The following is a 12,184-nucleotide window of genomic DNA, read 5'->3' as shown; positions in this document are numbered from 1 at the left end:
GGACTGGCCCCCTTATCAATGCAACATTTGACTATAACCACCTGGAGCCCTTGTTGGTATGTCCCTGTCTTACATGATATCTTCATTTGGCCCAAAGCCTTCTTTGTCCTGATTCCTATAAAAAGCGGGCAAAGCATTCTCCATTTTGAAGCCTTACCTATCGAGATGACGATCTGCCTAGGATTTTCCCCATAGAGACTCACAGGCTGAAATACCAGGGCCTCCCAGCCGTAAATTAGAGTTGAAGCTCCCTCGACCGGTGATGTAATCTCTCTCTTTTTCTGCTATTCTAATCATAATTCTTATTATTCTTTGTCTTTTGTCTATTATGTGTTATTTGCTGTATTAGTTGTTATTGCAAGCAATCTATTCCGTGCATTGTATAATTAAATTTTACTTTCACTTTAATTGAGTCCGAGAGCATCATTTTGTAGGAGCTAATCTGAACCTTTCCCTAAAATCACAAAACAGTAACCTTTCACAAAGATGACTACCACAAAAATCAGTAACAATAAAAATGCTTAAATAAATAGACAAACATATGCAAGTGGCAACAGATGGATGATTAGGTCAATGCTCACTTTAAGATATAATGACCACTTGACCACTTTTTTTTTTTTTTTTTGAATTGTGCTCATGGCTTCTAATGACCATTTGTCCTGATTATAAAAATTTGCCATTAGAGGGGAAAAAAAGCAAGGATATGATAGGTCAAAGCTTGAAGGACCAGTTTTGATGCTGAGAGCACATACAGGATATAAAGCATCCTTAACTCAGTTTTACTTTCAGGTAATTGTCCCAGTTTTTAATTAATCATGTAATAACAATACGCCTTAAGCCAGCTTAGTTGTACTCAAGTGGGTTCTTATTTAAAAGAACACCACTGAGAAACTGAGTTAGAAACTGAGCTCAACAGAGGCCAAGGTCATCCTAATTGGGGGGAAAAAAAAATCAGGACGAGCTTGGCCTCTGTTGAGCTCAGTTTCTAACTGTCAATTCTGGTAAGGTCCTTCCCACTCTGCTTCTTCCAGGACTTAGTAAATGCCCACTCTCCTGCAAGAGGTATTGCAAGGTAAAGCTGTTGCCTGGGTCAGCAATCCTTATTTCCTAAGGGCTAAAAATGATGAGGACACAACCGGTATGTAATTCTTTAAAAAACTTATCCTTTGTTTCAAAAAGAGGGCCTTTCTTCTCCAAAACAGAATAAACCAATCTTATGAGGAAAGTCCAGGTCACTTCTGGGGACAGTTTTAATTCTTTAATAAAGCAATAGGCAAACATTTGGTCCAAGGCAATCTAGTCTCTAACATCAATTTAGTAATCAGTTTCTTAAGAATTCAATTCATTTTTTCCACTTTCCCAGATGAGGGCAGATACCCAGGTGTATGGAATTCAATGTGCAATCCTTCCCCATTATTTCTTATAAAACCTTAAAAATAAAATACATCCCTTTATCAGAATCCTTCATCTCTACCAATCCATATTTACATACAATTTGTTCCAATGTTATTCCACTAACCCCTCTTAGCATGAGAGCTCAGGCGAAAGCTTCCACCCATCACCTTATATCTGTTTCCCCACTGGTATCGTTTCATTAAAACCTAACCTAAATATTCTGGAGCCAGGCTCCCTCTCTCTGGGGGGTGGGGCAGAGACCTCAATAATTTTTATTTTTAGACATATCGTACACTTTCCAGATACAATTTGTTCTGCAATTACACATATCCCTATATGCCAAATTTTCTTGCTTTTACTTTGTTAAAGGGAGAAAGCAGAACAAAACTTAAGATTAATATTCTAAATAGTCTTGGATCAAATTTCACAAAATTTATGCCACATATCTAACTGGGCCAACAAAATGTTAAAGCACAGCTCATACAAAGTTTTACAAATTACCCAATACACAATTTAGCAAGCAACACAGTAGCTTAAATATATTTCATCTAATTAGAACATACATACATGTGATTTCTTTAAGTTCCTAGCAAACCAAAATTTTAAACTTAAAATCAAATTAAATACAGATATAAATTTCTAGTAACAATACTTCAATATTAATTCATACATTTCTAAATTCTTATACCAAAAATAAACAAGTTTGAACTTTTAAAGTTAATAGTAATTATCCCTTACAATTTCAGAATAAGAATTCCAGTGTAAATACACAATCCCAAAACTTAAGGTAGCAGAAAATTGCTCTCAAGTCTGACTACAGGGCTTTAAAAAAATTGACACTCTAAGACCCTGGGGGAAGAGGGTCAGAAATTTGGACCTAGGTGTTGGACTACAGATCTGTGGCCCAGTGGCTGTTTCACTCTCTATGCCAAAATTTTGGGGATGGGACCCATGTCAAAGACATTGGGGAACCAGTGCAAACCCTAGAAGAATTCAGGTCAGCCAGGAACACCTCCCTAGTCAAGATAGATTTTACCAATCTGAAAAGCTTGGAAAACCCAGAGGGAGCAGTTTGGTTTTTTGTTTTTTCCTTAGTTTCCCTCAGAAGGCTTTTAATCATGTAAATTAGGCCTACTTCAAAACACAATAGTGTAACTGAATTTAGCTAATAGAGCTAAGTAAATTAAAACTTCTCAAAAATCCCAGAATCTGCTAAAATATTTTAAACAGTTCTACAATAATTATTTCTGCAGACTCAAATTGGTCAGTTCTAAGTCCACAGAAATGTCATTTTTCATTTAATTTTTTTTTTAAAGTGGTAGCACACTGCTTTTCGATTTCCCAAAAGTTCTCAAACTCTAATCCCTTTCAGTCTATGAATTCATACATGCCTTATATTTCTCACTAACCTTTCTATATACATCAGTTTGTAATGCTGGAGAAACTGAGGCAAGAGAAATTAGAGACTCTTTAATATTTTATTTCGATTTCTGAGAGGAAGATTTCTTTGACTAAAGGATCCATTTTGGTCCCAAGGCTGAAGTCTCAAAGCATTCAGCATCAGTATCGAATGTGAGATTCCAATGATTTATATATGGTTCTGAGCAATCAGGGGAGACAAAGGCAAGGTGTGGAGTCTGAACACAGAGCATGGGAATTTCCAGAAATGGAACATCAATCTAGTTCTGACAGGGTGGGGGTCAAGGACCATAAATTCTGATAAACTGGGAGTGAAGGGGGTAGTCACTAGAGACAAAGTCTGGAATTTAGAGAAAGAAGATGCCAATTAGGTATCTGAGATTGGCATTCTAGAAGATAAAACTCCAGATGTCCTTTGTGGTCAGATCTCTATAGCTCACATTTCTACAGTCCTTTAAATAAAGAAACTTCTCCTGGGTGAGGGGGTTAAACGGCCTCAGCTGCTGCATCTGGCCATAGTTTGAGGACCCTGTAATCAAATGTTTTCTCCTCCTTGAGTTTCAAAGCAATTAGCATCAACTTTTGTTCTCTCTAATCTCTCTCCAGCCTATACAAACCTTGAATTTGAATCGTGTAAGGCTTTATTGTTCTCTTTCCTTTGCTCCTACTAGTAAGGCTTTGAAAACAGCCAAACCTTTTCTGTCTCTTGACTAATTGCCAAGTTTACCAATCACAGTTCTTAAAACTTTAACAGAGTTCCTTAATCAACAAAGACAAATAAGTCACACACAGACTTGTTACATTTACAAGACATTTAACACATACAAACTATGAGTGTAATGCCTCATTACTGAAAAACTGAGCAAGACAGATTAGAAAACAATTTAATAGTTTATTAAATGGAGAGATATACTGGGACCAAATGGATCCATGGTTGGTCCCAGAGCTGAACAAGACTATTGTTTCAAAGAATCCAGCACTGAGTATTAGGACAGCAAGATTTTTATAGAATAAAAAGAACAATGACATAATGGAGGAGGTACCTGGATGAGGATAACCTAATGGGGGAAGGCACCTAGGCACAATGGAGGGAGGTACTGGAGAGGTTACTGATATTCTAATGATATCTAAAATAGATAGACCTTTATCCTGTCAAACATTAAGAAGGAATGATTATAGCCTAAAGATATAAAACCATTATCATATCTGACATTAAAAGGGAAAGGTTATAACCTGAGGCAGAGTAACTAAATAAGACAATTGGAGAAACTAGGTCAGGACATCAAAAGGAACTGTGGCACAACATTCCACACTCTCTCTCTTCTAACTATTCAAATCTCTGAATTATCTTCCTCTAGAAGGTCTTAGCACCATAATTTTGACCAACCCTATGTGAAGTAAATAGGCCAAATAAAAATCAAAATAAAGCTAGAACAATGCAAGGACTTATGGCAAGGTCAAGTCTCTCCCTGATAACTCCAGAGTTAATCAGCAATACACAAAGTTCCTTATATTACAATCATGTCAGGTCCTCTTCAGTTGGGGAGCATATGGACAGTTAGGTCTGTGGTTATTTGTGCATGACTCGGCCTCTGCTTACAGAGCAGCAGGGCTCAAGACAGCTGTGCTGCCCATTCAGAAAGGCAACCCGATCCAAGGGAGAAGGATGAAGCTTGGAGTAGCTCCACCTGTCCCTGACCAGAGGAACAGACAAGGCTGCAGAAAGGATCAGATTTCTGAGCAGATAATGCACAGTTAGACCAAGGCAGGCAAACCCCAAACTTTTAGAGAGCTGATATCAAACTACAAGATCCTTTTAAGTATGCTGAAATACTAATTAAGGACCTGGGGTAGCAGGAGTGAAGAAATAGATCAGAGAGACTGCCAGTCCCAAGACAGGTATCCGATTTCTGGTTGTTTCTAAAAAAAAAATCCCAAAAACTGAGTCTGCCAGGGCAATTCCAACAGAATAAGGGATTTCAAAGTTAAAGCATAACCAGCAAATCATAGTCCAGTAAATTTAAGGAGTAAAAAATGAAAAGGACTGTTTAAAGGACTTCCAATTAAATCTGAACTAGTAAGATAAGGGGTAGGGCAGAAGTGCCTAAGAAAATACCAGTTTCCCCAATTTCCTATTTCTCCATCTCCCCTCCCCCCTTTTTTTCTCTTGGAAAGGAATTATCAAATAACTATCCTACATATAAATCATATACATATGCATATACATAACAGACTAACAAACTAAAAGTCCCTCAAACATAACAGTAATAGTTACATAAGTTCAACAATTTCCATCCCAAGTCTTAAACATAGTAATACAGTTAAAATTCTAACAATTCAACCACTTTCCCACTCCCCCATATCAGTCCAAATTAAATCAGGAAAAGAGGCGATGGTTTTCAAAAGCTGCTTCCTGCTGAAGATAGGCGGAGATACTCAGTCCAGGGAGGGGGATGGGTATGGTATGGCATGCTGACAATCAAAGATTGGATCTAGGTCCCAGAAGCAAGTCAATATATCTGCAATTTGACCAAATCTAGAAACAAAAACAAATCTAACAAAGAAAGATTAGTTCAGTCAGGTAGAAAGACTGGTCCACAAGGACTGCTACAAGATGTGGCTTCTCATTAGTAATAAACCTTTAAAAAACTTGAATATCCAGTTTCAAGTCTGGTCTAAATACTTATTTGCTCAAGTATTTAGAATATAATATTACAGATAACAAGATTGGAAACAGCAAGGTATGACATAATTGAATTGCATTAACATTTTCTTATTCCACTGCTCTGATTATAGAAATCAGTTACAGGAGGGGAAAAAATGCAGTTACATTAACTACAAACCCAAGAAATTTTACCTCCAATAACAAATCCTAAACAAATATTTACCATAACCTTATATTTATACAAATCAGTTTGCTGCTTTTAGCCAAGAACCAGGTAGCTACAACTTGGAAAAAAAAAAAAGTCTGGAACAGTTTAGAGGGAGGGGGAGGAGAGGATTTCATGTGGCTGCCCTTCCCCCTACTCCACCTCCAAAGAGAGGGGGGAGGAGGGGGAAGAGAGAAGTTGAACTAAACTTCACTCCAGGCTAACTAGATTCTCCAATAGCTAAAGTAACAACAATGGGGGGCGAGTTTACCTTTGAAGACAAAAGATCCCTACCCCACCCAACATTTAAAGTAGCAGAAATCAGTGGGGAGATGGGTGGGAAAGATTCCATAAAAGCCACATGTCCAGCAGAGCTGGATTTAAAGCATAATTTACAATGTTATAAAAAGGTAACAAACTCCGAACCAAAATACAGCTTTAAATTCCAAATAATATAAAATTGCTTTTCCTATCATATTTCAAATAATGAAACAGCATATTTTTCCCTTCTCTTCCTCTGGCCCCATGTGGCCATTATTCCCAATGGACTTCTCCTAAGCTCCAACTTGGCCAGAGTTGAAGCCTTCAGAAAAGTCAGATCCTTTTTGCTACATACTTTACCCAATTAGAGGCATATGAGACCCCTTTCAAGCAAATTAACAGAACTTCTTTAACAAGCTATTGTTTTTTAAGATTTTATATTTAAAGATAACTAACTCTAGCCTGCATAGGCAACATAAAATTTATTTCCCTAATTTAGAATCATCTTAAATTTTTTTTGATTAGGAATTTTTTTTTTCCAGCTGGAGTTCAGTATTGAAATAACCAATTCCCAAATTTTATCATGGTTCTTAAATTTAATAGAGCTCTTAACATTAACAAAATGGACAAACAAATCACACAGAACACACATAGACTATACAGCAGTCAAATTAACAGACAGGGGCACATAGACAAAAAAAAAAAATTACACAGAGCACACCTAAGCAGTCAAAGTCAGCTCCAATCTGCCCTCCTCTCCCATAATCCAAATGGAGCCTGCCATTTTTTTTTATCCCATTGTTGTTGTTTTGCCAGATGGTGTCTTTAAAAAAAAAAAAAAAAAACAAACCCCCAGATTTATACTCTGGAATGCCCAGAGTTGTGCCAACTGGCACAAAGAAACAGATGTGTCTTAGGAGATACTCGGGTTGTGTCAACTGCGTCCAGTTTGAGACTAATCAAAACCAAACCCAAATGGTGTCTTAAAAGGACACTCAGTAGTGACAACTACATGCAGTTTGACACTAATCAAAACCAAAACCAAAACACAGACAGACAAAAACAGATCTAGCAGACACAAAACCAGAGGGTATATTATCCAGTGTCCTGAATAATAACCTTCTCAGAATCCAATGTCTGTTGCTCCGTCAGCATTCTATTATTCTGAGAATCCAGGTGGTAAGATTGTGTTTTACTCTCCTCTGGCTGAATCGAAAGTATCCATTGTCAGGTGTGGCCCCAGCTGGTGAACTGCTCTCTTCCTAGAGCCTCTGGAGGAAAAGAAAAGCAGGCCCAAAGTGGAGACTTGAAATGTCTCTAACCCCTAGTCCCGTTCTCAGTTTCTATTATCTTGGTGGGGAGCTCCAAAACGTAATGCCAGAGAAACTGAGCAAGACAGATTAGAGAACAATTTAATAGTTTATTAAATGTAGAGATATACTGGGATCAAATGGATCCATGGTTGAATGACTATCATCTCAAACAATTCATCACTGAGTATTAGGACAGCAAGATATTTATGGGATAAAAAGAACAATGACATAATGGGGGAGGTACCTGGATGGGGATAACCTAATGTGGGGAGGCACCTAGGATGACACAATGGAGGGAGGGTTACTGACATTCTAATGACATCTAAAATAGATAGATCTTTATCTTGTCAAACATTAAGAAGGAATGATTGTAGCCTGAAGATATAAAACCTTTATCCTATCAAACATTAAGAGGGAAAGGTTATAACCTGAGGCAGAATAACTAAATAGGACAATTGGAGAAACTAGGTCAGGACATCAAAAGGTAACTGTGGCACAGCAGGAACATTCCTGGAAATCTCCCTGAGGGAAGTTTTCAGATAGAGCCTCTTTCCTCAGAAATCCAAATGGAGCCTTTTTAAAAATAGGTTTCCAGGTTCCAGTCTGGTGTGTTTCTCTGCCTTCACATTCTCAGAGAATGCCCAGAGAACCAGATAGTGCCCAAAGACACTCAGATCCAGAACAAGATGGTGCCAGAGCACCCAGCTAGCTTTATTGTCCAATATTCAGATCAGATGTATCTTAAAAGATACTCAAAGCAGATGGTATCATCCAGTTTCCTGTTGATACCCTTTCCCAGAAATTAATGCCTGTTAGCATCTTACTTTTCTGAGAATCCAGATGTAAGCAAAACAGAACAGGTAAGCAGACCAGATTGTGTCCTAAGATATGCAACTTACTCTTTTGTGGACAAAATGGAGGTGTCCATGATGAGCCTTGCTGTCCTTCATGGGAATTCTGGAACAAACCAGGGCTAGCCCCTCCAACAAAAGGCCCAGATCTCAGTCGCCCCATAACTCCAGGCAGAGACCCAAAGGTCTCTAATATCTTGCTCAGACCTCCAAAATATAATGCTGGAGAAACTAAAGGTAGAAATTAGAAAGTTTAATATTTTATTTGGATTTCTGAGAGGGAAAGATTTTCGAACAAAAGGATCCATTTTGGTCCCAAGGCTGAAGTCTCAAAGAATTCACCATCAGCATCAAATGTGATATTCCAGTGATTTATATAGGGCTCTGAGTAATTAGGGGAGACAAAGGCAAAGGTTGGAGTCTGACCACAGACATGGGAATTTCCAGAAATAAACCATCAATTGGTTCTGACAGGGTGGAGATAGAGGACCATAAATTCTGATGAACTGGGAGTGAAGGGGTAGTCACTAGAGACAGAGTCAGGAATTTAGAGATAGAAGGTACCAATTAGGTATCTGAGATAGGACCTCTGGACTTTTATCTTTTGGAATGCCAGAATGGCCAGATCTCCACAGCCCTAATTATCTTAATCCTAATGAGCAGGAAAGGGGGATTGCAACCAGGGGGAATGAGGCAGGACAAGTTAAAGATTTCTTTTCAACTCAGCCTGATCTTTTCCAAACCAGCAACAGAGGCCAATTCCTTAACTCATTCACAGCTTTTAACACAAAGTGAAGCAGACCCAAACTGAAATCTGTTTTATATACAGATTTGGACATACTCAATTAGCCCTGGGAGTATCCTCACCATACAGAGTAATCATTTTCGGCAGTGGGAGACTTTTGGCTGAGCTCTCTCATCTTGAATATTTGATGAGACTTTTCAGAGCACCTTTCCAGAATCGGTTGACTCAAGAGTTGACTCAAGGGACTCCCCAAAGGCCTGTCCTGTCCAGAGCACCCCTCTAGAGGGGTCTGTTGAACCCCTCCAGGGGGTCTCACAGGTCACATAACCTTTTTTGTTCCATGCACAAAAGTCGCCTGACTGATTGCTATGCTCAATCCCTGACACTTGGGATTTGCCACAGAATTTGCCGATTTACTGACTTTCATTATGCCTCTACTCTCTTCTCATGGGCCAGTTGACCTTGGAAAGAAGAGAAAGGTCCCAGAAGTTCAAAGCCTGCCTAAAGCAAGGCAGGGCACTATCCTGCTAGCTCTGGAGATCTCGCCCACTCACAAGGCTGCATGATCCCAGAGAGCCCCCATAAACTCTGTGGGACAAGACCACCAGCTCAAATAAATCAAATAAATTAAGGAGATTTCAAGGCAAAAAGCAGAAAGGAATCTTATTATAATCTCTAGAGAAAGGGCTCTCCGTCTCCACAAGCAATTAGGCAAGGAGAGGCAAGGCCCAATTAACAGACAAGAATTATATAGGAACCTGAGCTAACACTCCCTATAGGCTAAATCTTTGCCCCGATTAGCTAGGCCAAATGACCATACATTCCAAGTCATGAGGAAAAACTTTGAGTCCAACCACATCTTTAGGATTACTAAATTAGCTTCTATGGAAATTTCAATGCCAAGGTGGTCCCAACTTAGTCTCACAAAAAGAAAAAAAAAAAAGTCCCACTCATTATAAACCACATGATTTCTGGAGAAAGAAACCTGGCCCTGGGACACAGAAACAGTATTCTAAAAATTGAGTGAAAGTCAGCCATCTTGGGAGATGGCTTTCACAATGCACTTCATTCACTTTTGACACTGAAATAAAGATTTTGAACATTCTAGGTAAGACATTTCCAGCTACTGAAAATCCCAAAAGCCATAAATTGTTAGTGCTTTGTCTCAGTTATTAATGGAGATGGAGTCAATATCAACACCTTATGAGAAATTGGTTTAAAAAAAAAAAAAAGGGCATGAAGATAAAAAAAATGGAGTATTGAAAACATTTCATTTGGTTCTAGTGGAGCTCTTAAAAAATTAAGAAGAAATCTTTTAAATTGTTCCTTCACATGTAGTCATGTGATATATTAAGGACCCAATTGTTGATTCAAAGTCATAAAAGGGTCAGCTATTTCTATTAGCTAAGACATTTTTATCCTTGAGAAAGAAAAAGGAAAATCTTGAAGAATGTCATCATGACTTTTTCCATACTGTCTTTCAAAAATGGAAAGCTATTTATTTGAAGACATATGTTAAATTCTACAAGATGCTGTCAGTTATCTAATTTAGCATGGTACTTAACAGTACTTAATGTATTTCGAACTCATTGGAGTCCTACAAGATTCACAAGTCAGAGAGGAGCCCAGGGGCTTGACAAGTCAGAGAGGAGCCCAGGGGCTTGACAAGTCAGAGAGGAGCCCAGGGTCTTGACAAGTCAGAGAGGAGCCCAGGGGCTTGACAAGTCAGAGAGGAGCCCAGGGGCTTGACAAGTCAGAGAGGAGCCCAGGGGCTTGACAAGTCAGAGAGGATAAATCCACTCTTGGAGGTGGAGTCAGATATATATATATATATATATATATATATATATATATATATATATATATATATATATATATATAACCTTTGTGCTGGCTGGAGGCTTTGGAGTTGGAGTAGAGGTAGAAGCTGGAAGAGCTAAAGGACTAGCAACAAGAGCTCTTGGAACCAAGGAGAGAGAGAGATAGGCCTCCAAGAAAGCGAACCAGCCTATTTTGAAGGAGAAAATAAAGGATTTGAACTGTTAACAGCTGGCTGCATTTGAGGCAATTATTACACAGAACTGAAAAGCTGCTTCCAGAAGCTCCCCAAGAAACCTGCTCCCAGAGAACCATTATATTTGAGAGAAGAACATTACACCCAACGTGGGGGGAGTAATGGTGCTTGTGTAACATCAGAGGGCTGTGGGACTCTAACTCACCTGACTATTGAAGATGACCACAGCAGCAAGACCTACATTTGAACCTGCAAGAGGTGGAAGAGGGAAAAGGGAAGGTGATTTGAGTCAGCTTTCAAAACAATATTCAAGCAGAGATCTACCTTCTCACACAAAGATAAAATACAGACAAACCACTCAGCATGCTCCAGAAGAGATTCGCAACCGTGATTTCAGGCGAGAACTAGAAGAGAGAGAGAGAATTGCTGCAAGAGAAAAAAACAGAGATCGTCCAACTAGAGAGCATGTGTCTAAGAAACCTCGATTAGATCAGATTCCTGCAGCCTACCTTGATGCAGATGATCCCCTAACAGATGAAAACAAAGATGAGGATGATTTTGAGGAAGAAGATAATGATGATGACACTGCAGTTCTATTGGCAGAACTAGAAAAAATAAAAAAAAGAGCTGAAGAACAAGCTCGGAAGGAACAAGAACAAAAAGCTGAAGAAGAGAGAATTTGGTCGGAAAATATTCTTTGTGGAAACCCTCTCCTAAATCTCACTGGTCCCTCTCAGCCTAAGGCCAAATTCAAAGTAAAGAGAAGGTAGGATGATGATGTTGTCTTTAAGAACTGCGCCAAAGGAGTAGATGAGAGGAAAAAAGAAAAAAGATTTGTAAATGATACCCTTCGATCAGAGTTTCACAAAAAATTCATGAAGAGATATATCAAATAGTAGTTTTATATGGTTAAAATATTACAAAGGGGGCTCATTCAAACTTTAAGGATCATTCTAGCTTTAATTTCATCAGGATTTACTTTTCATGCTCTTAATGGCTTATAGATTTCCTGCATTTAAAATTCTAAAATGCCTTTTTTGTTTGGCCAATAATATTTTATTTGATAATGGCATCCTAGATTTAGGTTTAACCCCTCTCCCTACATTGTTGATTTATCATTTAATAAACCAGTTTGTGTTCTGTGAATGTTTCCAGTTCTATTTTTTTTCTTGAACAGATTAATTATCCCATAACAGTGTATGAGCAAATTTCTAAGGCTGCAATGAAAGCTTGAGGTTCCCTTCCCAGACAGAAAATTTCTCGAATGCCTTAGTGTAAAGGCCCTGGTCAGATCAATTGGTAATGAGGGAGTAGTA

At 38.5% G+C, this 12,184-nt stretch overlaps 1 protein-coding gene across 1 annotated transcript; it reads left to right on the top strand.

Moving 5' to 3' along the window:
- Positions 1-11,086: 11,086 nt before the first annotated feature.
- Positions 11,087-11,965, top strand: LOC127562459 (spliceosome-associated protein CWC15 homolog). Its single transcript, XM_051998233.1, is given in 1 exon segment — positions 11,087-11,965. A coding segment is annotated over 1 exon segment (678 nt). The 3' UTR covers positions 11,765-11,965.
- Positions 11,966-12,184: the final 219 nt, after the last annotated feature.

Source organism: Antechinus flavipes, chromosome 1 (genome assembly GCF_016432865.1).
Source record: "Antechinus flavipes isolate AdamAnt ecotype Samford, QLD, Australia chromosome 1, AdamAnt_v2, whole genome shotgun sequence".
NCBI lineage: Eukaryota > Metazoa > Chordata > Mammalia > Dasyuromorphia > Dasyuridae > Antechinus > Antechinus flavipes.
This window is presented reverse-complemented; position numbering and strand designations above follow the sequence as displayed.